Source organism: Microtus ochrogaster, unplaced genomic scaffold (assembly GCF_000317375.1).
Source record: "Microtus ochrogaster isolate Prairie Vole_2 unplaced genomic scaffold, MicOch1.0 UNK58, whole genome shotgun sequence".
NCBI classification, from domain to species: domain Eukaryota; kingdom Metazoa; phylum Chordata; class Mammalia; order Rodentia; family Cricetidae; genus Microtus; species Microtus ochrogaster.
In genome coordinates, this window is record NW_004949156.1 from 705,591 (window position 1) to 730,999 (window position 25,409).

Here is a 25,409-nt window from a genome sequence, read left to right on the forward strand (position 1 = left end):
TTCTACTCCTCCTAGGTGAGTCTGCTTCTTTTTTTTCAAGAGCTTTCAGGTGGGCTGTTAAGTCTCCAATGTGTGCTTTTTCTGTTTTCTTTAAGTGGGCACTTAGTGCTATGAACTTTCCTCTTAGGACTGCTTTCATAGTGTCCCATAAGTTTGAGTAGGTTGTTTCTTTATTTTCATTGAATTCGAGGAATACTTTAATTTCTTTCTTTATTTCTTCCTTGATCCAGGTGTGGTTCAGTAGTTGACTGTTCCGTTCCCATGAGTTTGTAGGCTTTCTGGGGGTAGCCTTGTTGTTAAATTCTAACTTTAATCCATGGTGATCTGATAAGACACAGGAGGTTACAAATATTTTTTTGTAGTTGTGGAAGTTTGCCTTGTTACCCAGTATGTGGTCAATTTTCGAGAAGGTTCCATGAGCTGCAGAGAAGAACGTATATTCTTTCCTATTTAGGTGGAATGTTCGATAGATATCTGTTAAGTCCATTTGATTCATTACCTCCATTAATTCTCTTATTTCTCTGTTAGGTTTAGGTCTGATTTACCTGTCCATTGGTGAGAGAGGAGTGTTGAAGTCTCCTACTATTAGTGTGTGCAGTTTGATGGCAGCCTTGAATTTTAGTAATGTTTCTTTTACGTACGTGGGTGCTTTTATATTAGGGGCATAGATATTCAGGATTGAGACTTCATCCTGATGCATTGTTCCTGTTATGAGTATAAAATGTCCCTCTCCGTCTCTTCTGATTGATTTGAGTTTTAAGTCAACTTTGTTAGAAATTAGTATGGCCACACCTGCTTGTTTCTTAGTTCCATTTGCTTGATAAACCGTTTCCCATCCCTTTACTCTGAGTAGGTGCCTGTCTTTGTGGTTAAGGTGCGTTTCTTGTAAACAGCAGAATGTTGGATCCTGTTTTCGTATCCAATTTCTTAGCCTGTGCCTTTTTATAGGTGAGTTGAGCCCATTGACATTAAGTGATATTAATGACCAGTGGTTGTTAATTCCGGTCACTTTTTTAGTAGTAGAGTTAGTGTGTTTCCTTTCTTTGAGTTGTGCTGGTGAAGGGTCTCTAGATGTCTGAGTTATTGTGGTCATTGTTGGACTCCTTGGTTTGTGATTTTCCTTCTATTAATTTCTGTAAGGCTGGAATTGTGTCTCCGTATTGTTTAAATTTGTTTTTATCCTGGAAAATTTTGTTTTCTCCATTTATAGTGAATGAAAGCTTGGATGGGTGTAGTAGTCTGGGCTTGCATCCATGGTCTCTTAGTTTCTGCAGTACATCTATCCAGGACCTTCTGGCTTTCATGGTTTCCATAGAGAAATCAGGTGTAAGTCTGATAGGTTTACCTTTATAAGTAACTTGGCCTTTTCCTTTGCAGCTCTTTATATTCTTTCTTTATTCTGTATGTTTTGTGTTTTGATTATTATATGGCGAGATTTTTTTTTTTTGGTCCAGTCTATTCGGTGTTCTGTATGCTTCTTGAACCTTCAAAGGAATATCTTTCTTTAGGTTGGGAAAGTTTTATTCTATAATTTTATTAAATATATTTTCTGGACTGTTGAGGTGTACTTCTTCTCCTTCTTCTATCCCAATTATTCTTAGGTTTGGTCTTTTTATTGTGTCCTAGATTTCCTGAATGTTTTGTGATGAGAATTTGTTGGTTTTGGTGTTTTCTTTGATCAGTGTGTTTATTTTCTTGATGGTATCTTCAGTGTCTGACATTCTTTCTTCTATCTCTTGTAATCTGTTGGTAGTACTTGTCTCTGCATTTCCTGTTCGTTTACCCAGATTTTCCATCTCCATCCTTCCCTCGGTTTGTGTTTTCTTCATTACTTCCATTTCATTCTTCAAGTCTTGAACCACTTCCCTTACCTGTTTGATTGATTTTTCTTGTTTCTCTTGGTTTTCTTGCGTGTCTTTGAGCGATTTATTCATTTCCTCTACCTTTTTGTTTGTAATCTCTAATTGTTTATGGCAGTTTTCACCTCCTGCTTAAGGTCTTCTATTATTTTCATATAATTCACTTTTGAGTTGATTTCTTCTAATTCTTCTAAAGTAGGGTGTACAATTCTTATTTCAGGATCTCTGTATTCTGGTGATGTCATGTTGCCTTTCAGGTTGTTGGAGGAATTCTTGCCTTGGCGCCTTCCCATCTCTTCCTTCAAAAGGAGCCAAGAGAGGCCTGGTGTCTTGGTCCAGTCTTTGCTGTGACTGACTCTCTGGTTGTAACTCTTCAGTGTAGAAGCAGGAACTGTCCAGTCTAGATGGAACTTCTCAGCACCGAAACATAGACGCCTGGTAGTCCAATGACCCGCAGACAAAAGGGAGAACTTGGGGGGCAGGGCCTGGACGAGTAGAACACAGGACACCCTGCCGCAAAAGCTGAAGCTGTGCGTGCTCCCTTTGGGGGGGGGTTCCTTGAGGCCTGCCTAGTAGGCAGGCACTCACCTCTCTGGGTGGGTAGCCTTATTGTAGGAGCAGAAAACTGTTCCTGAGCAAAGGACCTAGCAGATAAAGCAGGCTTGTGTGTGGGGGCGGGGGAGGTCGGGTGTAAGAAAGACAGCCCTGCAGAAGGAGCTGGGGGAGGGGGGTTTGTGGTCTCTTCCAGGTCAATCTGCCCCTGGATTGCACTCTCACCAGTCCAGATGGGATTCCTCAGTACCTAAACAGGGCCGCCTGGTAGCCCGATGATCCGGGGACAAAAGGAAAAAACCTGGCAGGCAGGATGAGATCCAGGATTGCACAGGCACCCCTGGAGCACAAGCTGAAGGTGCCCGGGCTCCCTTTCGGGGGGGGGGGGGGTCCTTGAGGCCTGTCCGGTAGTCAGGCACTCACCGCTCTGGGTGGGTTGCCCTAGTGTGAGAAATCCTTTTCAATTTTGATGTTTCTTTTCTTTAAAAAACAAGAAAACAGCTGTAACAAGTTGGTTCCATTCTGATGAAGGGAGATAAACAAGACTCATTCTTTCAGCGTAGTAACATTTTCTTCTTTTAAGGAATTATGTGATCTGTCAGTGTGCGTGTGTGTGTGTGTGCGTGTGTGTGTGTGTGTGTGTGTGTGTGTGTGTGTGTGTGTGTGTATAGAGGTAAAAGGTCAACCTCAGCTGTCAGTACTGGCTTTTTACCTTGAGACATGCCATCTTATTGTACACCCCAGTACATATAAATGATGCTTGTTGGTCCACAGGCTTTAAGAGAGCTTTCTGTCTCTGTCACTCTTGTCACTGTAGGAGTGCAAGATTTGTGATACCACTTTTTGTTTTAAATGATTTTGAAGGGCCTAAACTCATACGATCATGCTTGCGCAGCAGGTGATTTATCTATTGAGCCAATCCCTCAGCCTTATTCTGTTTTCTAATTTCTGGAAATATCAGTACAATAGGGAAGTTAAACTTAAGGTTTTGTCTAGTTTTAACAAAATTTGAAGTCATGTTTAGATGATGTAATTTTTAAGTGGAACTGTTAAATGTGATGACGTACGCACACTTTCCTTCCTATTGCCATTGCATACTGTTTTACGTAAAGGTAAGACTAGTTTTAACTTTTCTCATTTTGAAAGATAATTTTAATTGACTCCTCAAGGAGAAGTTGAATATTAAGTTGTAATAATTTATCATCCTTGTTTTAGGTAAAAGTAAAAAGACTGGTTTCATTTTCTTTGAGCTTTAATAAATACATTAAGTTGACTAAGGAAACAATAAAAAACAATATTTCCTAAGAAATCCAATGATTATTTTTCTGCATCTGCTACACTCTAATGTAGGAGGGGTCTTTTTATAAAAGTACGATTTCTAAGGGAAAGTATGAGCATGGCTTGGGAAGGAGAAAGACAAATATGGGGTTAATTTTTAAGAACACGTTCCAGGGAGTGTGTATTTGCCATATAAAATTACATTTTAACTTCTCTATGCATTTTATTGTCCCTAGAATTTAAATAGTATGTGCTCAAAATCGTGCTGTGCAGTAAAGAGTGTGTGGGAAGGTGTGTAGTTAGGTGGGTGCAAATCCCTAGAAAATGCATTTTAGAAGATAAATGAGAGCTATTGAAGTTTGGGCAAATCAATTTCACCAATTCACTTAATGTTTCTAATGCCTCTGGGAACATTTATGGGGCTTGTTACCTAACGTTTGGGTAGGTTTGAATCAAGGTGAACAATCAAACACCATTTTCCATGTGCTGTGTGTATTATTAAGGATTTTTAAGTCATGCAGTTAGCTGCTTAGATTGCAAGCTAAGAAATTAATGAACATGGATGCTGCTCATGAATACCAAGTTTTACTGAAAAACCAATATGAGTTTAGTGTGGTAATCAGGACACAGTACTCCAGGGACTACAAAGCTATTTATTGTTCATCAAAATTGACTGACTTTGAAATCTTGGCCAAAATGCTTATTTACCCCATTTTATATTATGTTTTTGAGGATTTCAGCAGCAATAACAAAATCCGTATCTAGTAATGAAGTGATTGTACAATAAAATTAGTACATACTGTGATGTATTAATGGAGAATTAAATGTTATTTTCACCTAAAACTAAAAGTTATATATCAAATATAAAAAGCATTATGAATAAAATGCACTCACTTTAAAAATAAAATCCATTTGTGTTAAAAGTATAATTCCAATTGCTATGCCATTGAGAGATAAATGTGCAATTTTATACAGACTTTATAATTTTAAAAAGCCAGTGGGCTATAACCACAATGTACTTTTGACTTCTGCACCCATTATTGTTTCACTAAATTTGCAAAGAAACAGAAAATAAATGACCTCATGATGAAGGATAATTTTCCATGAACCCTATTATAAAATATATAAGAAAACTATGCCAAGCAATGTATTTTTTCATATGTCTTGTTCTCTGGTTGCTTTAATTTACTGTTTTGTTTTGGTTAGTTTTACTTATTTTATTGTATATGTGCACATGTTTCTCTATGGATGCAGATGTATTTGCACCAAGGCCAGAGGTCAAAATCATGCATTGTTCTTCACTGAGACAAGACCCAGAGCTTGGCCCCTGTGCCTGGCTGACCAGGTCCCATGGATCTACTCATCTCTGCCTCCTCTTTGGAATTACAATTGCACACCATAATCAGGCCCTTTGAGGTGGTGAGCAGGGGGCTGTGAATAAAACTTATGCTTATGAGATGTGCTATCTAGTTTTATAACAACTTGGCACAAGCTAACACAAGCTAAAATCATCTGAGAGAAGGGAACCTCAACTAAGAAAATGTCTCAGACAGGTAGTGGTGATGCACGCCTTTAATCCCAACACTCAAGGAGGGAGAGGCAGGCATATCTCTGTGAGTTTGAGGCCAACATGGTCTACAAGAGCTAGTTGCAGGACAGGCTCCAAAGCTACAGAGAAACCCGGTCTCGGGGAAAAAAAAAAAAAAAAAACAAAACTCTCCTTCAAATCATAGGGCATTTTTTAAAAAAATTAGTTATTGGTGTGGCAAGGGCCAACCTCTTGTGGGTAGGAACATCCATGATCAGACAACCCTGGGTTCTGTAAGAAAGCAGGCAGGAGAAGCCATGGGGAACAAACCAATAAGCAGTACTCCCCCATGGCCTCTGCATGAGCTCCTGCCTCCAGGTTTCTACTTTGATTTCCTTCAGTGATGAAGAGTAAAAGTGGAAGAATAAAGCAAATAAAACCTTTCCTTTCTTCTTTGGTTACAGTGTTTCATTAGAGCAATAATAACCCCACCTAAAACAACTGGGAATCACTTGACTCACTGAGCTCTCCCAGCCCCTGCTTAATTTAATGAGGTTGAAAATTATGTGAGGCTAAGCGAAGTCTTGAAATATTTCATAGTATATGCCTTTTGACACAAATAGATAAGAAATAGGATGAGTTACTTAACTGACAGTACCATACTTTGAAAGATTTGTTTGGGGTTGATAGACAGTTTGCCTAAGAGGCCTTCAGAATTTACTGCTAATAGTAGGAGGTTGTGATATCAGGGGTTTAAATATGGTCAAGTGGCCATAAAATGACTAAACCCTTTGTGTATTTATGGGCAGTATATAGGATAATAGTTGAAAGACAGTTGTAACTATGTAAATCTCCAATGGCATGATTACACAGACAATGTTTAAGTTGATACTGTAGCCAGCAGAAACAAAGACACCAGTGCAACTGAAGGAAACGGGCCAAAAACTCACTCAGCCCTTCTTCCTTAGTCTGATACACTGACAGGATCATCCTGTCACACTTCTGTTCCTGAGATCAGGTTTCAGCAGTTCAGGTGCCAAGCCAAATGGAGTCTAGCTCTTCTAAAGAATCTGACTTCAACACATTCATGACGGCACGGGCAAGCATACGTGACTTTTGTTTTTTTATATTTGAATTTTCTTTATTGTAACTGATGGAGAAAAAATGTACGTATTTATTGGACACCATGTGATGCTTTGAAATATGCATATTCTGTGCAATTTTTTGGTTTGTTTTTTTTAATTTATTTATTTATTGAGGATTTCTGCCTCCTCCCCACCACCACCTCCCATTTCCCTCCCCCTCCCCTGATTAAGTCCCTCTCCCTCATCAGCTTGAAGAGCCATCAGGGTTCCCTGACCTGTGGGAAGTCCAAGGACTGCCCACCTCCATTCAGGTTTAGTAAGTTGAGCATCCAAACCGCCCAGGCCCCCCCCCTCAAAGCCAGCACGTGCAGTAGGATCAAAAACCCATTGAGACAGGGTTTATCTGTATAGCTTTGGAGCCTGTCCTAGAACTCCTTCTGTAGACTAGGCTGGCCTCGACTCACAGAGATCCACCTGCCACTACCTCCCAAGTGCTGGGATTAAAGGCGTGCACAAACACCGCCGGGCTCTGTGCAATATTTAAATCCAGCTAAACATTTTCATCTTGTCAATTTTTCACGTATCTGAATGGTAAATTTACGTCTTTCAGAATTCTTTCTTCTAGCATTCTGAAAGGTGTACTTAGTGTTGTTATGTTCAATCACACGTCATTACATTACAACTCCTTCTTCTCTCACTGTAATATCATAGCCATCAGTTAGCTTCTTCCCCTTCCTCTCCTCCTCCTCTCTCCAGCCTCCGGTAGCTACTTCTCTACTCCTAACTTCTATGACATGTATGTAGTGTGTGCATTCAGTCATTTGGTATCATACGTAATGTACATTACAATATATATTGAACAAATAAGTGATAGTATTTAGCACTTGATTCTCTTTACCTGGCCGATAAAACATGGCACAATCGCTTCTAGTCCCATAAATATTGCCAAAAGTAATGTTTCATTTTTGTCGCTGAATAGCATCTCATGGTTTATATGAGAGATAGGTTCTTTACATGTATATCAGTTGATAGACACCTGTATTTTTCCACATCTTGTCTATTGTGAATCGTGCCACCAAGAGCGTGGGATTGTAGGCCTCTCTTTGACATAATTTCACATTGTATATGGACCCAATAGCAAGACTGCTGAATCATATGGTAGTTCTTGTCACAGACCTCTAAGAAATCTCCAGACTTGTTTCCCTAATGGACAGACTGATTGACATTCACATTGGAAGATTAATAGGTTCTACTTTTCTCCACATCTTCTCTAGCATAATAAATATGAGACTGTCATGCATTGTAGTTTCATTCAACATTTGCCTAAAAATTCCTGATGTTAAACATTTCTTTTAAATATGCCTTTTGGTCCTAGTAAGTTGTTCTAATAAAATTATCTGTTCAGGAACTTTCCTATGTGTAGAAATTGATATTTTAAATACACAAAGAAAACATAAAGAAAAATTATGAGATGAATAGAACATATTTAAGTATGTCAACGTTTGCTTAATAAAGACATTTAATTGTATCCATTAAGTGAATGCAATAGTCCATAAATAAATCAAAATTGTTTTTCTGAGGGAACTTTATTTTCCTATTTTAGAAGTCTAAGGGACAGAATTGATCATCCTTATCATGTTATTATATATGCAAGTGGACTTTTGGTATTAAAGGGAATGAATATTTTTAAGGATTATAAATTATTTCATGTAATTGTGTAAATTAATGTGTATAAAATTTGCACATTTTATAAGATAATTTAATGGAAATTGATGCATCCTGTAAAACTATTGTTCAGTTCAATAATTTAAAATCAGCCAAAACATTACAGGGATTGTTTTCAGTTGTATAAATCTGGTAAATTGGGAAAAATAAAATCTTACGTTAAGATTTTTTTTCTTGATCACCTTTCCAAATATTATTACTGCAGTAAGGAGCTGCAGACCGCTTCCCGCCGCCCAGCTCCTGAACAGCTAGGTTTACCCAAAATAACTATATGGAAACTGTATTCTTTTAAACACTGCCTGGCCCATTAGTTCCAGCCTCTTATTGGCTAACTCTCACATCTCGATTAATAATCTGTGTAGCACCACAAGATGGTGTCTTACCAGGAAGGATTCTAACCTACATCAGTCTGGGGTCAGAGAATCATGGCGACTGCCTGACTCGGCTTCTTTCTCCCAGAATTCTGTTCAGTCTACTCTGCCTACCTAATTTTGTGTCCTATTAAAGTCCAAGCAGCTTCTTTATTAATTAACCAATGAAAGCAACAGATAGACAAATGACCCACCTCCATCATATTACCTCTTTCGTCACCACACTCTACAAGTGTTGGCAGTATTTAACCCCAAGCACATATAATTAGCTCTGTTTTGGAAATAAATATCAGTGGCAACATCTTATGTTTTTCTCCATTAAAATATTTTCTCACAATATTTGTGCGGTGATTCTCTGTTGTTTACTATATCATACCTTGTCTACTTGCTTTCTGCACAATGTTCTATTGTGTGAGGATTCCGCAGTTCAGGCAATATACTGTCAGTAAGCACTTGATTTTTATCTGTTATGGCCTATGTGTTGTTTCTAAAATTCGAATATAGTTGCAGGTAGAATGACTCCATCACCCCCTTTCACTGCCCCCCCATGTATGTGTGTGTGTTTGTGTGTGTGTTTGTCTATCTGTATGTATGTATATCTTTGGAATTATGATTGTCTAATTCATCTTCACAGTATATAAGAATTCTAATTTTGGAGCTGGGGAGATATCTCAGCAAAGTGAGAATCTGAGCTCAATCTCATAATATTTGTAAAATAAGTCTAGTGTGGTAATGCAGGTTTGTAATTCCTCAGAACTTGAGAGGTGGCCATCACCCCAGATAGGGAATGAATGACAGATATCATCAAAGTCCAATTTAGTGAACCAGTGAGTTTTATTGGAGTTACTTACAGGAAAATGCATGAGGCCTGCTTAGAGGAGAAAACATGACTCAAAGAAAACTGCATTAAAAACCCACCATCATGAGTAACAGCTCACAATCTGGAAACCTGAAAGCACACTGCACAGCCTACAGGTAGCTCAGGAGTTTTGAAATTGTCTTTTCCAGGTAGTTGGTCTGAGGCTCTTGAAGGCAGCTCAGTTGGTCTTTGCCTCTTTCAGGCTGCTTGGCTGCTTTCTGCTTCTTCCAACCTGTTCATCTGGTCTATGTATACTGGCTGCTTGACTGGTGAGATAGTCTTCTTTGTAGCTAGGCTCATTTAAGAGTGTCTCTCAGCAGTCTTACTGTTTAAATACGTATATTGAATCTGGTCAGAGATTTGTGGGAGCTATTTTGAGTTCTTTATGTGTTTAAAAAGCTTCCAGGCAGAATAGTGTGTTTCAACTTCTTTTAGAATATTCTTTTGCTTCATGTCTTTGTAAACTACTGTCCTAAAAATCTTGTTTTACCTAATTTGCACATCATATGTTGTAAGAAGTTTCTCTCCAAAGATGGAAGGCTTTTTTTGAATAGGAAAATGCTACACAGAGGCGGTAGACACAATGCATCTATGAACCATTCAGGTCCGGCTGATTAGCTTATGTGGTAAATTTCAGGACAGTGAGAAACCCTAAAAATGATGGGTTGTACCCAATGACTATCTACCTCAAGACCCAGCAATACCACTGTTGGGTATATACCCAAAAGACGCTCAATCATACCACAAGGACATGAGCTCAACTATCTTCATAGCACAGCAGAATTATTTGAATAGCAAGAAGCTGGAAGCCACTTAGTTGCCTCAACTGAATAAGGAACAAAGAAAATGTGGTACATTTACATAGTGGAGTACTACACGGTGGTAAAAAATAATGACATCCTGAAATTTGCAGACAAATGAATGGATCTAGAAAGAACATATTGACTGAAGTAACCAGAACCAGAAAGACATATATAATATGTATTCACTATTAAGTGGTCTTTGGACATAAAGAAAAGAAAAACCAAGCCTAGAGGCCACAACCCCAGAAGTGCTTTTGTTATTATATGTTGTTTACTTGTTCTTACAAAAATACCACAGATGTAAACATAGCAATTATAACAGCTAATTGCAAATATTCTTTGAAATATGCTTATTATCAAAATTTCCTTGGATATGTTAGTCCTTCGCACATCTATATTATGATATGAAATAGCCTCTAAATTCCTGTGAAACACTTTCACTTACAATTTTGATTGTGTTCACACTGAATCTATAGATATATTGAAGAAAACTAATTATAATATTATGTCTTATATTCCATGAATAAAGCATATTTCTCTATTTTTTATGTTTTCCTTAAGCTCTCAGGGGTTTTCATACTTTTCAGGATAAAATCTTCCTTTCTATGTGAATTATCAAGTTTCAAAAGACTGTGAAAATATATAGTTGAGCAACTATTATAAGGTCACTCATTTTCAGGGAGGGAATCATAATTCTCTTTCCTAGAAGGCAATATAACAGACAATTGATAAAGTAGTATTGTTTTTTAATTTGCATTTCATTGATTATGTAGTGTTTGGAATTTGTCTTGCTTATTGATTGTGTTTTTTTATCAATGTATTCAATTTCCTCTTCTTTCATTGGATAATAACTTTATGCAGTATTCATGATATCTTGTTAAGTAGATACTACAGATGTTCCCACCTGATTTTAGTCTTAATTTTGCTTAATAACTTTGAATTCTATTTCTAGAGGGAAACCACGTTCCTTTTCTTAGATCATTTCTGCTAATTCTGTTATACCTTTTTATAGACACAATTTTAGATTTTCTGGATATTTTGTATAAAGTATGATATTAGTATATAAATTGTGTATTTGTAAAACCTATACTTTTAAATATACTTTTAAATATTAAAACTTTCAAATATTTGAAGTTATCAATCATAAAACTGAAGAATAGTAAAAATTAATCTTGTATAAAATTAGGTGAAATTTAGGGTAGATACTCACTGAATTAAATGTATTTGTTTCCATTTACCACAGAGAACATGTATGAAGAATATAGTTTGAGAACACATGTAGATTATTGGAAATAAATTAGAAATTTTTCTAGTCTTGTTTCTATAGTCTATTGAAGATGTGAAATATTATATATAAACAATGATTATTTAAGAACAGGCCAAAGATTGCTACAAAATTTACTGTAATTCCAACTTATAATCAAATCACACTTCTTATCTTTGCCCATGGTCTATGTAGCACAGTTCTTAGAGCCTAATTTAAAGATGAAGAAACAATAGCAAATTTATATGAGAAGATCTCAGCTCACAACACCATTACTAGCATTGACTGACTGATATTGTCATAGAAAAATAGTCAATACAGTCGCATCTTAATGAAAATTCAGTATTAAACTATCCAAAGTATAATTTTCCTCCAATAGTTTGTATTAAGAGGAAAATATGGTTTTCCTTTTGATGTGACATATTGTAAAAATGATACATGTATATCTTCCAAAAACTGTAATATAATTTGACACTCAGCGTTCAAAAATCATGGTGACAGAACCAACCATGTTTTGTCACTAAGCATTGATTTTACTTCCAGAGAAATACAAACAGAATGAAATTCTTGAAGTCAAATAAAGTGATCAAAGGCAATATTTGAACATATTTTAAACAAATTGTCAAACTATCTTCTACAAGGGGATGTCAATACATTCACTGGACCAGTGATATGGAGTAATCAACATTTTCACAGCTTTGACAGCAATAGAGTAGATAAAGCCATCATTTTCATTTCTTTCATTATGACCAAGGCTGCCATTACAAGTTGATACTATTTTGTTGTATTAGTTTTCATTTTTGGCTCCCTAAAGAAAATAACTTTATTCTTGCTAATCCTGGCTTTCTGTTTACGCAGGAGTTTTAGGAACTGTTGCTAGCATTTAATGGTTTTATTGTCTTTCACTGTCATGCAGAGAATTATTCTAAGCAATTTTTAAAGGATTACTTTATTTAATTCTTGGATTAGCATTGTGTCTGTATTATCTCCAGCCTAAGAAAGAGACACTGGAAGTTAGGGAAAATAGGGCTAGGATCTTAGGCAAAAGCATAAACCAGGATTTAAAGCTAAGTACCTAATATTAGATCCAGCAATATTAAACCTTATAACATATTGCTTACAAAGGTACTTGGAATCTGTCAATTCCAGTGTTATCTATGCTTAAGATTTAGAAGATCAGAACAGCAGAATGCAGGGGCCATGAGAGGTTAAAAAAAGCAGTACATTTGAAACTTTCATCCATGATGGTTAGTATATACTAAGTCTTTCATAAAAATAACCAGCAGGTCATTCTGTTAGTCTACTCTCTCCCAAATGCCATCTTTACTCTTTATAATGCTGCAAAGCTCTGTGTTTGGCATACACATTTAGTAATGAGAAGTTATATAAGGATTGTGTTCTTTATCATCGACCAATTGGAATATGCATCTGTGTAAGTGTGGGTGAAGTTATTTGGAGCGCTTTTTTTTATGTTTTTTATGTTCTTTTGATATAGGGTCTCATTCTATTCTGTAACTCTGACTAGTCTTGAACTTGCCCTGTGGCCAAAGTTAGGTCATGGCAATGCCTCGATCACATATATCCTGGTATTACAGATGTGAGACGCCTCACCTAGCTTAGCTGCATGTATTGCAATCATAAAAAAGCAAATAATATCTAACTTTTTTTTAAAAAATGAGTATTACCCAATGATTTATAACATGTAAATGCGATCGCACCATGTCGTATGTGTAACTTTAGCATCTTTTAAAATAAATGTTTCAGCAAATGGCTTGAACATTTCTTTTGACTACCTTAGCTATTTTTAGTGTATATCATGATAATTATTTATCTTTGACATTCTTCCGCTTTCAGGTCTCCAGAGCTTTGCCTGAAAAGCAGGGAGAACTTGAAGATCACATAAAAGATTTTGGGAAATTTGAAGAGCACCTAGATCACCTGCTTCTGTGGCTATCTCCTATCAGGAATCAATTGGAAACTTATAGCCAACCAAGTCAAACAGGACCATTTGATCTGAAGGTGGGTGCCTCTACCTTTACATTTTCATTTCTGGCCGAATGATTCAATGACCATATTGAGCTTCTCATTGGTTAATTTGAATGTTTTCACTCCTTAGAGCAGGACAAGGATAACATTATTAAGTTCATCACAATAAGCATAGCAATCTCTGGAATGGGGTTTACGGAGTAAATGTAGGAAAGTAAGAATTCCTTGCACGTGAGCAGGGTTAGTGGGTTAGTGGAATGACCTGGAGTAAAAGAAAATTCTAGTTAAATGAACAGGAGTCTTCCTGAAGACAGGCCAGAGTGAGCAGACAACATCTTGGTGATGCTGAAGAATGAAGAATCTAATCAAATTAAAGGGTGATCGGATCCGGAAGTGATTGTTGGTAAACTCATTTAGCAGGGTTCAGTTTTGTTTTGTTTTATATCAGAAATAGTAAGGTTAAGGCTGGAGATACCACATTACAGTCGATGCTGTTGTGATAATTATTATTTCAGTAGCATTTTCTGCTTCTTTCAGAATTTACTAGACATATTTTTAGTTACTTGTTCTCTATAACGCCCTCAAGTTGTTAGTATGATCCAGTTTTCATCTCTGCTTTAATTGCACTTAATAGGTATGTATTTGTAGATATCTTTTCCAAAACTGATTCTTATCTAAAATTTCTAAAATTTTCATCCTAAACATTTGAGAAAGACGTGCTTAAAAGAAGGAATAAAATAGAGAGATTGAGAGGTATGGTCCAGTTAAATTAAGGTATACTTGCAAAGTGCACTGTTTTCCTTTTAGCTTGCTTCCTCTTGATGGTTTTATTGACCACTCTGATAGCTGTGCATTGAGAACACATGGTACTTTGTAAGTCACAAGTAAACATCATTTCCCCAGTATAAAACACAGCCTGTTCAATCACTGTCATGGTCTTCAATTCAGTCTGACAATCAAACTCATGAGGAGCAATAACCTTTACCCAGTAACAAATTAAGTTAACTTATAAAATATAAACATACAAGACGAGTAACAACACAGCCTGTAAATCAAAAGAGTGCTGGCAATCCTGACACTGATATATGTCTACTGATGTCTGAGTCACCCTGTCCTTGAGTCAGGTATGATCACCAGGGATGGCTGGACAAAGCTCATCTTCAGTTCTGAGAAACCACCCTTCCTAGGATTTTGTTTTTTCAGTTCAGTAGTACATAGTATCCTGAGACATAGTTGACATGCTTACAGAATTACTAGTGCTACAACTCATTGATACTTGTTGCTTCGTTACTGAATTAACCACCCTCATAAGAAGGTACATTTACTTGGCTCAGATGGACCATAAATTGATCCAAATTACCAATTATGCTAGGCCTAATATTTTCTTTGTCTTTAATTTCATATCACAAAGAAGAAAAGACAAAAATTCTTTTCTTTCAACTCATAATCATGTTTTTGCTTTTGTTTTAACTTTTGTAACTCAGGTAAAAAATCTGTTCATCAAAATGTGTCTTTTCAGAAAAAAAATAATAATGTGAATACTCTTTGAGAGAGCTCTCTTTGTCTCTGGAACATATGTAAGAGAAAGGAAAACAAAATTCCATCACACAACTAATAGATCTTGTTGACACTACAGAAGTGAATTTAGTCTGGTCTGTGCTTTCCCCAGCCTGTCCCTAGTTAGTTCTCAAACATCAAAAAAGTCACATCAGCCCTTATCAAGAGCACATTGGTTTCTGATAAACAGGTCTTAGAGTCTGGAGTGACGCCCCTTTTTTTTCTGTGTTAAGGAACTTCATTACCAAAGTCCCACTTCACCACTCTCACGGCTGTGTGGTGTTTTGGTATCATTCAGTTTGCTTCCTACAACTTAGTTTAAATCTCTGAGGAGAAAAAAAATGCAACTGCATCTTTCCATGCAGAAAACTCTTTGGCATGTTCCCTGTGTAGACTGAGATTATTCATCATGGGAGTATAGATTTCAAAAATGCTCCTTAAAGCTCTTTCTTCTCCTTTGACAGTATCCAGGCCAAAAAGGACATATGACCATATGTATGCTAACTGGAGAGCTTCTCCCAGAAATCCAAAAATCCTTGCCTTCTAATCAACAAATCATGGCCTCTATTAGTAATAACCAATTCTTTATCCCTCTATGCCTACCTTCTATTTCTAGTCTCTGTCTAATAATGGTTTAGTGAGGTTATGCCTTTTTGGTTTTGCTTAAATTATAGATTTTAGTCTTTACTGCTTACTGTGTACATCTCAGCTTAAAAAAATTAAATATATACCATCAATGTAAAAAATTGATAAAATAGAATATTATTTGCTGCACTTTACCCAAAATAAAAATAAAGCTTTTAAATGGTTTGGAGACCAAGTCAACTTTTTTAACACAGGAAATTATAATGCCTTAAAAATATCAGTTAAAAGACAGTGAAATAAAGTAGATATAAAGAAAGATACAGCCTGGCTCCATTTACTTGATTTAAAGAAATTTTCTTTTTTCTATCTATGGTGGTCATGGACACCTCAGAGTTAAAAGGTCTGGGGCTCTGAAACTCGGGTCATTCACTTTCTCTGGTCAAACTCTGAGCACCTGTTAGAAAGAAAAAAGAATATGTAATGTCCTTCATGAGCTTCAGTTTTTCCTGCTCTGATACTTCCTGCTTACTGATGAAATGCAGCAAGCTATGTAATGAAAACCAAATTTAAAATAAAAGAAGAAAGAAGGGAGGGGGAGGGGAGAATGGAAAAGCCATAAGCTCTCTGTTCTAATACATTGTTTATGCTCGAGTGAAAATTGACTGCACATCACTTGGTTTGTGCAATTTACTCCCAAAATATTCCTATTCAGGAAATCCTGCAAATAGCAGTATTTATCTTGAAAATCACCTCACAGAACCCTTAGCAAGCTGAGAAACATAATCAATGAGATCGTGCTGTAGAGGGTGAAAATGAGGCATAATCAGAGCCCTTGCCCATCAGTCAGCCCCCTAGAAGGCATGCCTTTGAATTTTGATTTTCAAATGTACTCTCAATTTAGACATAAACTATGTTGATTTCAAATTTTGCAAATGATAATTGAATGCTAAGATCCAGGGACCAGTTTAGAATTTATATAAAGGACCTTATGCTTTTAATCTTTAATGAAAGCCTTCAATAATGAGCCTGAGGTAGACTGTTTATCTGACATAAAACAGCCTAACTAGTGCTTTCCAAACTTTTTATTGAAATAGGAGTTATGGGGAAATGTGTAATTCTCTCTGTTAAAACTTAGTAAATGGGTTATTTCCATGTTGGTGACAGAGATAGTGTTTCCTCCCTCAAGAATGGCTTTTCCTTTGTGGTCTATAAATAAACCCTACCATGCTAGAACTGTGATTGTCTGTAATGTCAAATCTGCAGACCACTAACAAAATCCTAATAACTGACCACTGCAGTAACTAAATACCCATATCAAGTGTTCATATTGCAGTGAGTATTGCCAAAGAAAACTAGTAATGGACAATTAAACAGGCAAGAGTGACCTCACCCAAAACTTGTACAATGTAAGGGTAAGATTGAACTCAATGCTATTCAAACAAGACAGAAGAGGATTCGAAATGAGTCTCAGTTGATAAGATTGCTTGTCTTTGCATTCATGAATTACTGCAGAATAAATCAGGCATGCTATAGCAAATGCCAGCAATGCCAGCACTCAGAAAGTAGAAATGGAAGTCGTTGGAGTTCAAGACCATTCTCAACTATTTGGTGAGTTTGGCCCCAATCTGAGCTACCTGAGGGCCTATCTCAAAAAGAAAACAAACAAAAACTAAACACACCCAAACCAAATCCCCACTACCCACCCCCCAAAAAAAACAGATTGGGTCTTCCTAGTGTTAAATGAATTAGTGGAGAAGTACCGGAGGGTTTCTAGGGGAAACAGATGAAAGGAATTAGGCCATCTATGTGTCTCAATTTTGTGTTTTGGCCATCAACATTTTTCAGTTTTGTGTTTTGAAGTCAATCCTTATCTTTCCACAAACTTGGAGATCAGGGCATAATTTCCTTGATGGTTACATTTCAAAGGGTTGATGTGTCAGAGGGATCTGGAGGACAGATATTCTTGAATCAGAAAAAAGGAGATTGTATATTTGTGTGTGTGGTTTTTTGAGACAGGGTTTCTCTGTGTTGCCCTGACTGTCCTAGAACTTGCTCCATAGGCAAGGCTGACCTGAGACTCATGGAGACCTGCCTGCATCTGCCTCCCCAGTGCTGGGATGAAAGGCGTGTGCCACCACCACTGGGGAATTGTATCCTTAAGAGACATAAATGAACCACATAATTCAAGGACTTTTGAAATTAATGATCTTCAAAAGTGGAAATGAGATTTATGGTGCTGAAGTAACCAGTAGAAACTTTCTTCAAGTTGATACAGCAATCTTGGTCACTCGCTATTTTGCTCTAGCAAAGCCCAGGATCCCCCTGAGCAACTTAGCAAAGCTGGTTTATGAAACTGAAGATGTACCAGCAAAAGAGACTCAGGACATCATGTTGTTCACTTTGAATACACACAGTATTTTGTAGTTGAAGGGATTGAACCTAGCACCTCGTGAATGCTAGGCCAGCTCTCTACCACTGAGCTATATCTCCAAGTCTCATTTTATGATTTGGTTTTATAGAGAGCCTCGATAAAATGCCCAAGCAGATCTTGACCTTGTCAGACTTGTGAGTAGCTGAAATTACAGAACTGTGCCACAATGCTTAACAGACGTATAATTTTTTATTTATGAATAACTGATCTGCAATATGAGAATATTTTGTAATTTTAACAGACTTTTAAACTAATCTCATTAGGATTCTGTTGTGCTAAAACTCGATGCTAATGAGTTTACTAATAAATTCATAGCAAGCATTAACTATGTGACATACGATTCTTGTTCCATGAGCCTTCACTTCTTGAGTCTACCGAGATTGCAAGCATAGTTTTCTTCCTCCTTCTTGCAGGACCAGTTGTTTTGCTTTGTGACAGAATTGTATTTCCTTCACAAAATACACCCTATAGGTAGCATATGCTATATATAAAGTTTATTCCTATTGTCCTTTTCAATTGCAATGATTTTATTTATATATGTTTCACTATTATTTACTAGGCATTAGTTTTATTTTTATATTCATTTTCTAAAACAAGCATCACTTTAGCAGCAAACTATCTGAGACAAGCATCTTCTAACACTGTTGCATTAAGTTTTCCTGGTGACAGAGCATTAGTCCAAGATGCATGCCAAAGATAATCCCAAATCCAACTTGGAAGTTTATTAGGTTTTACTAAAGAGCACAAGTGAGGCGTTACATACATGGACAATGGTGACCCCAAAACAGGTCCATTCTCCTAGACGAGCTACAGAGTTCCACCTCGTCGTGGATGCAAACATCCTGCATGCTGCATTGTGGAGTCCTAGTTTCACTTAAATTTCTACTTTTAACATGGTCTGTCTCCCATTGTGTTTGTTGCTGGTGGGGAAGGAAGTAAATGATGGAGGATCTTAAATGTCCCTTTAAGCCCTGAACTTGCATGCTGAAGAAACCAGGCCCAGATCCATAACTAAAAGGTGGTCGCTGCTGAGAAGAGTAACCTCATTGGCAGGTCGCTTCAGAATGGGAAAGGAAAATGGAAACCCCAAACAAAGGAAAGAGCCACTCCTCCTGCAGCCCAGATTCACTGCAGCCTTCTAGCACACCAGCCAAGAATAAATCAATTTTATTCCAATTCCTGGAGTACCTAGCTGAGATACAATCACTGGCCCAATCCACCTGGAAATATAGACCCTGTAGCACAGTTTGACCTTACATTATATATACTAGCATTCAACCCTGTGAGTACAATGTTACGAAAAATAGACATTCCCATTGTACCATGGAGACCCCATTGCACACACCTTTAATCCATCTCAGTGAGAGCGTGGAGTCCCCTGCCATAGATGTGCACAAGAAAATAAAAATTCTCATCTTCCACCTCTGTTCCCATCTCTCTAACGAAGAAAAGGGAAAGTAACTGCCCGAAAACAAATCCAGTGACAGACAATAGCAGAGAGCCAGGAGAATTTCCTCATGCCCCCACTCAACTTGTCCACAGAAAATAATGAGCTTTTTTTCCAGGTGTGAATTCTTAGAACAGGTCATACAAACATATTTAGAATTACTATGTTGTTGATCAAGAGAAATGTACTATAATTTTTGTGATATGTAAAATTTTTAGTGTTCCTGGTGAAGCTCAAGAAGAGGACTCCAAAAAAACCTTCTTTTACACTGATATTCAAGCTAGTTTCTGAAACTAGTTTAGAAAATAGAATATACCTCTTTATACTTCTACCCCTGGAATTTTAAACTTGATGTTTATAAGGTGTTTCCTATGCATACTGTATTTTCTGTGTATTTTGTTCTTTTTTTTTTAACGTGAAAAAACCTAGTTGTATCTGGGGAAAAGGAAATTCAATTTAGGAAATGCTTTCCTCAGGTTGGTCTGCAGACAAGTCTGTTGGGGGTGTTTTCTTGATTAGTGACTGATTTAGGGGGGTTCAACCACTGTGGGCTGTACTACCCCCGGGCAGAACGTTCTAAGAGGTATAAGAAAGGTGGCTAGGGCTGGAGAGACAGCTCAGAGGTTAAGCACAATGGCTGTTCTTCCAGAGGATCTGAGTTCAATTCCCAGCAACCACATGACCATCTGTAATGAGGTCTGGGGTCCTCTTCTGGCATAGAGGTGTATAGGAGGAACATTGTATACATAATAAATAAATCTTTTTTTTTTTTAAAGGATGGCTGAAGATGAGCTTGGGGCAAGCCAATAGGTAGTGTTACTCAGTAGTTCTCCTTCAGTTCCTGTCTCAGATTCCCACCACAAGCTGTTGAGCTGGTTATCCCTTGTATGTAACCTGCAAACTAAATAAGCACGTTCCTCCACGAAGTTGTTTATTGTAGGTGTTTATCACAGGAACAGATATTCTCTCTCTCTCTTTCTCTCTCTCTCTCTCTCTCTTTCTTTCTCTTTCTCTGTATTTATAATAGATTTTGAGAAGGCGTGGAAGGGGAGAGAGGAGCGGGAAAGAAGTGTTGAAATATTCTAAATACAGTTTGCTCAAGTATGAAATTTTTAAAAAAACTATAAATAATTAAACTAACTTGAATTAAAATAACTAAAAAAATATTGCTTTATTCTTCTGAATAATCCAACGTGATCCAAACACCATAGTAATATATTAGCTACAATCATCTACTTTAAAAATACATGGACAAACTTATCCTTAATAAAGAGAAATTTTGCAATATGCATCTTCTTTTTTGAATTATATTTCCATTCCACTTCCCTCAAAGACTTATTTCCTAATATAATATGTATTTATGGTATGACATCTTTATTAACAATTCCTTTTTTGTGTGTCTTACACTTTTGCGTGACAGAAAAATCTATGTGTACTTCACATTTTAGAAACAATTTCTTGTGATTGTAAGGCTCTCTTAATATTCTTTAAATCCATTAAGTTGAGTTGTGTTTACGATTACCATTAACACTCATGGCAAGTAATAACTATACATGCTAAGTTTGTGACTAATTAATATCAAACACTCAGGAGAGTTTTTATCAGAAAGTTTATTAATAAAATGATCAGATGTCAACTTAATAATTCCTTGATTCAAAAAGGATTTCAATTACCAGTATTTTGAGTTACAGTTTTATTTTTGATTGAATATGTCTCAGAAGCAATGGCCTTTGGGATATTTCAGAGAGGTGTGCTTGTGGATGGGGAGAAGAACTATCATGGGACAAGGAAAATAAAACTGAAATGGCAAACAAATATAGCATGGAAAGAGAGCCAGTCAATTATGCTGAATTGGCTGAGAATCTGGAAAATGAATCCAATCATACAACCCCTGCCTGCATATCTCTAGGGCAGTCTGCACATAACTGCAGAATTGTGTATACCCCAGCCTGAAGATTGTTCTCTAGGTTAACATTCTGTAGGAAGGAGCGAGGGACAACTTGACCCCTGCTTTGACACTTGTTCTGCTAATGCATCATTGTTTATCTTACCACAGTCATTGAATTCAGTGCACTCGTTCCTAAAATACATGCATCATTATTGTATATGTATCATGAAATAGTTTATCACATAGAATGTTCCTTAGTCCTGAAGTGACATTTCTCCAATTCTGTCTTTTTTCTATTTGTTTAACGGAATTGGGTACAAAGGTATTTATCAACCCTGACTTCAAACATATTCCCTAATGTTTCCCAACATCAAGACCTTTTTATGATCTCTGAATGCCATTATTTTGATTTGATTTGATTTTTTTTGGTAGTTTGGGATTTGGTTTTGAGGCAGGGTTTGGTTTTGAGACACCATATAAACCAGATGAGCCTCAAATTCCCAGAGATCCCTCTGCCTCTGCAGCTATTAAAGATGTGAGTCACTACATCCAGCCCCCTTGATTCATTCTCAAGGGAAAGAGCAAGTAAGAGAGCCATCACCACTTGGGGACATTATCAGGAAGTAACCTTGTCCATTAGTGCCTGGCTTTGGGTTCATTTCTAGAGTGCACAGTTATCTTTCTGGGAACAAGTTCTCCTGTATACAGCCTTTTCTATTTCAATTCTGATTATTCTTCATCATACTACAATATGTTTGTAAATCCACTTGTAATAAAAATGAAGAGAGGGTTATAGTGTAATAGACTCTATTAAATGGCAATATCATTAGAATATATTAAATTGATTAATTGAATATAACTAGATAAAGTATGCTAAAAGTTTTCTTTTGAAATTCAGATTCTATAAGTATAATATAATAAATCATATGTACATCTTCTATAATTGTATCTGTCAAAAAGATATCTACAATAGACTAAATCATAAGGTCAAGCATTAACGTACAAACCAGGAAATATTCTACTTTGAAATCAATATACTTTGGGTATAGTCTTCAATTAGTCATAAAATTATTGTTGCTTTATTTCCTATTTTCTTGGTGCTGTTTTATATTGTCAACAAGCATGCATTCCAATATTTTATGTGTATTGCGTAAACACATAAAATTTGCTTGCACCAATCCCCAATGAACCCCTCTAAGTACAATAATGAAATCTCCATCCAGCTAACAAGCCATATGTGAATTGACTATGGTGTCTTAACGTTAAAAAGCAGTCTGTAGAGCTCAATAAAAATCAATTAAAAAAGAAGCACTTTAAATTTGATTAGAGTGGGTACATTGTATAAATAAACTTAATGTATGAAGTATTATGAATGCCAACATAGGCTGTATTATGTAGTTAGTGCTCTAAAAGTTTGCTATAATAGCTCCAGAACATAAATCCTGACCTAGTCAAGACATTGTAGCTCTTCAAGGAACATGTATCAGTAGTAAAAAGGCAAATTATTTGATCCCTGTAACTTTTTGGTATGTTATCAACATTCTTTAATCAAGCAGGGCAGGAGAGAGGGTGTCACCTCACTATCTTTTTAATTTATGTTCTTCTTATGAGTGAGGAGGAAAATTTCAAGTGTCTCAGAATCATTTTACTTCCTGTTCAACACACTTTTAACTAGATTTTTTTCTAATTTTGTCCATTGCTTACCTGTCTCTTTCAAAAACTGAAACAAATGCACTATACAACTTAAAGTAAAACACGAATCTTTGATACAGGAAATGTTTCAGATGACAAATTGATTCTAGTTTTAAAATGTAACCTGAAATCAACAACACTAATTTTCCACAAATGATATACAAATTTTCCTATATAGCAAATAATCTTAGAAAGAAGTTCACTTTGATGAGAAATTATAACACAATTACAGATTTTAAAATATGTTTTTTTTTAAATTTATTTCCCAGTATGTAAGGATGACAGCAAGATTGTGTGTTTGTTTCATGTGCCCATTAGCAACTGATTCCAACATTCTGACAGTTTTGGAACCATAGGCTCTGGGCTTGTCTCTGCCTTTTGTTTTCTAACCTCATTTGAAATAAGTACTTAGTTTTAATTTTATTTTCACACCTTATTTTTTTCTTATTAAGCCTCAGACTGCTTGATTCTAGTGTTCAGGTGCACCCATAGTGGCTGGCTAGTTTTATTAGTATACTGAGATGTAATTTATCTGAATCGAGAGAGTTAATTCTTAGCAGATTGGGGCCCTCTAATCTCTTTGCTCCTCTTGGGCACTACTTCCTGTCAGTACTGTTTGTTCTGTTCTTTGCAGTCAGAATATAATTCCTCTTGACATATGAGAAATAAACCCAATAGAATTAAATGTCCCAGTTTTAATTTTCCCTTACCAATATTAAACAATTTTCTTCCAAAGAAGACTTATCCAATTCTGCATCATTATCTTGCTCTAGATGTAACTTGAAGTCATTTTGTCACCCCACAACTATTATTGCTTCCTTCATATTATACTTTTACTGCACAGGAGAATTTTATCTGTTTTAGTGATCTTTCATTGCTCCATTAAATGTAATTGTAGGTAATGATACTTTGCAGGAACTTAATGTGAGAACATCAGAAGTAACGTTATCATTTTTTAAATGTAAACTATGAAAATCTTTGCCTTGAACTTGGACAGTGTCCCTTTATGAATATGAGCAAAGGAGGAAAATAAGAAAATTTTCAAGAGTTTTAAAACATTTTCTCTGTAAATGAATAAATGGACCACCTTGATTACTACTGTATTGCCCAAGGGGTGATTTTGATAGGCAGACAAAATATAGAGTAGAAAAATATTGGAGTCAATATGATGGTTTGAGTTTACAAATAAACACCATTGGAGCAATGAATACTCTGTGAGTTCATATATGTTCAGAAATTATATATATATATATATATATATATATATATATATATATATATATATATACGCACTTGCAATTTGCAATATTCATACAGTATAACTTTTGTGACTTTATCCTAAAAGATTCAGGCACTATTTTAAATTATCTGTAAAGACTGTACCCCAAAAGCTGCTTACTTATAAGCTGTGTCCCTGAAGGTTACATGGTATATTTCTATATATTGAAGTAAAAAACAATTTGTAGTTAACATTTACCCATCCCCCTCCATTATGTGTTACCTAGGACTTTGCTTATCAAAGTTGACAGCTATTGAATAATTGGAATAATGCAGGAATATTGTAAATATACATCACCTGTGCTACTAAAACAACTAGTCTAAGAATCCATGCATTCATTGTGCTAGCTAGGTTTTTTTTTTGTCACTTTGGCACATGATAGGATCAAGAAGAAACATCACTGAAGAAAATGTGTTCATAAGATCATGCAGTCGGCAAGTCTGTGTGACCATTTTCTTGATTACTGATTAGTAATTGATGTGAGAGGGCCCAACCCGCTGTGTTTGGTACCAAACAGAGGCAGGTAGTCCTGGGTTATATAAAAAAGTTAGACTGAGAAAGTCATGAGTCCTAAGTCAGTAAGTAACATTCCTCCATAGCTTCTGCTTCAGTCCATGCCTCCAGGTTTCTGCAGTGAGTTCTTGATGGCTTCCCCAATGCCCCTGTGATGGGCTGTGATCAGGACACACAAACCAAATAAACCATTTAATTCTTATATTGCTTTGGGTCACAGTTTTTATCACAGGAATAGAAATCAAACTAGGATATTTATTACCTCTACTATGGACTTTCAAGTAGGGCAAATAGCCATATTTGCATTTTCTGTTTTTAATTATAAATAATTGGTCAATGGCTCAGGCTTATGACTAGCTAGTTATTACATTTAAATTAACCCATATTTCTTATCTATGCTTTGTGACGTGGTTCATGGCTTGTTACCTCATTTTCTACACATCTTGCTTCCTCAGTGCCTAGCTAGCATCTGCTTTGACTCCACCCTCTTTCATCTCTGTTTTCAGTTTGATTGACCCACTTAAATTTATTCTGCCTTGTCCTTGGCCAAATAGCTTTATTGTTAACCAATGAGAGCAGTACAAATTCACAATGTACAGAAGAATCGTCCCACTGCATTTTCCCATTTCTGCCTAATCAAAAAAGAAGATTTTTTTTTTCATTTTTTTTATTGAGAAAAGGAAAAAAACAAGTTTCCACCTCCTCCC

The 25,409-nt window shown here is 36.3% G+C and overlaps 1 protein-coding gene across 1 annotated transcript in view; it reads left to right on the plus strand.

Annotated features, from left to right (window-relative positions):
• Positions 1–25,409, plus strand: part of Dmd (dystrophin) — a 1,456,297-nt gene that overhangs the window by 689,382 nt on the left and 741,506 nt on the right. The window contains exon 35 of the mRNA XM_026777353.1: positions 13,179–13,343. Coding sequence (XP_026633154.1) covers positions 13,179–13,343 — 165 coding nt within the window. The remainder of the gene's footprint in view (positions 1–13,178; positions 13,344–25,409) is intronic.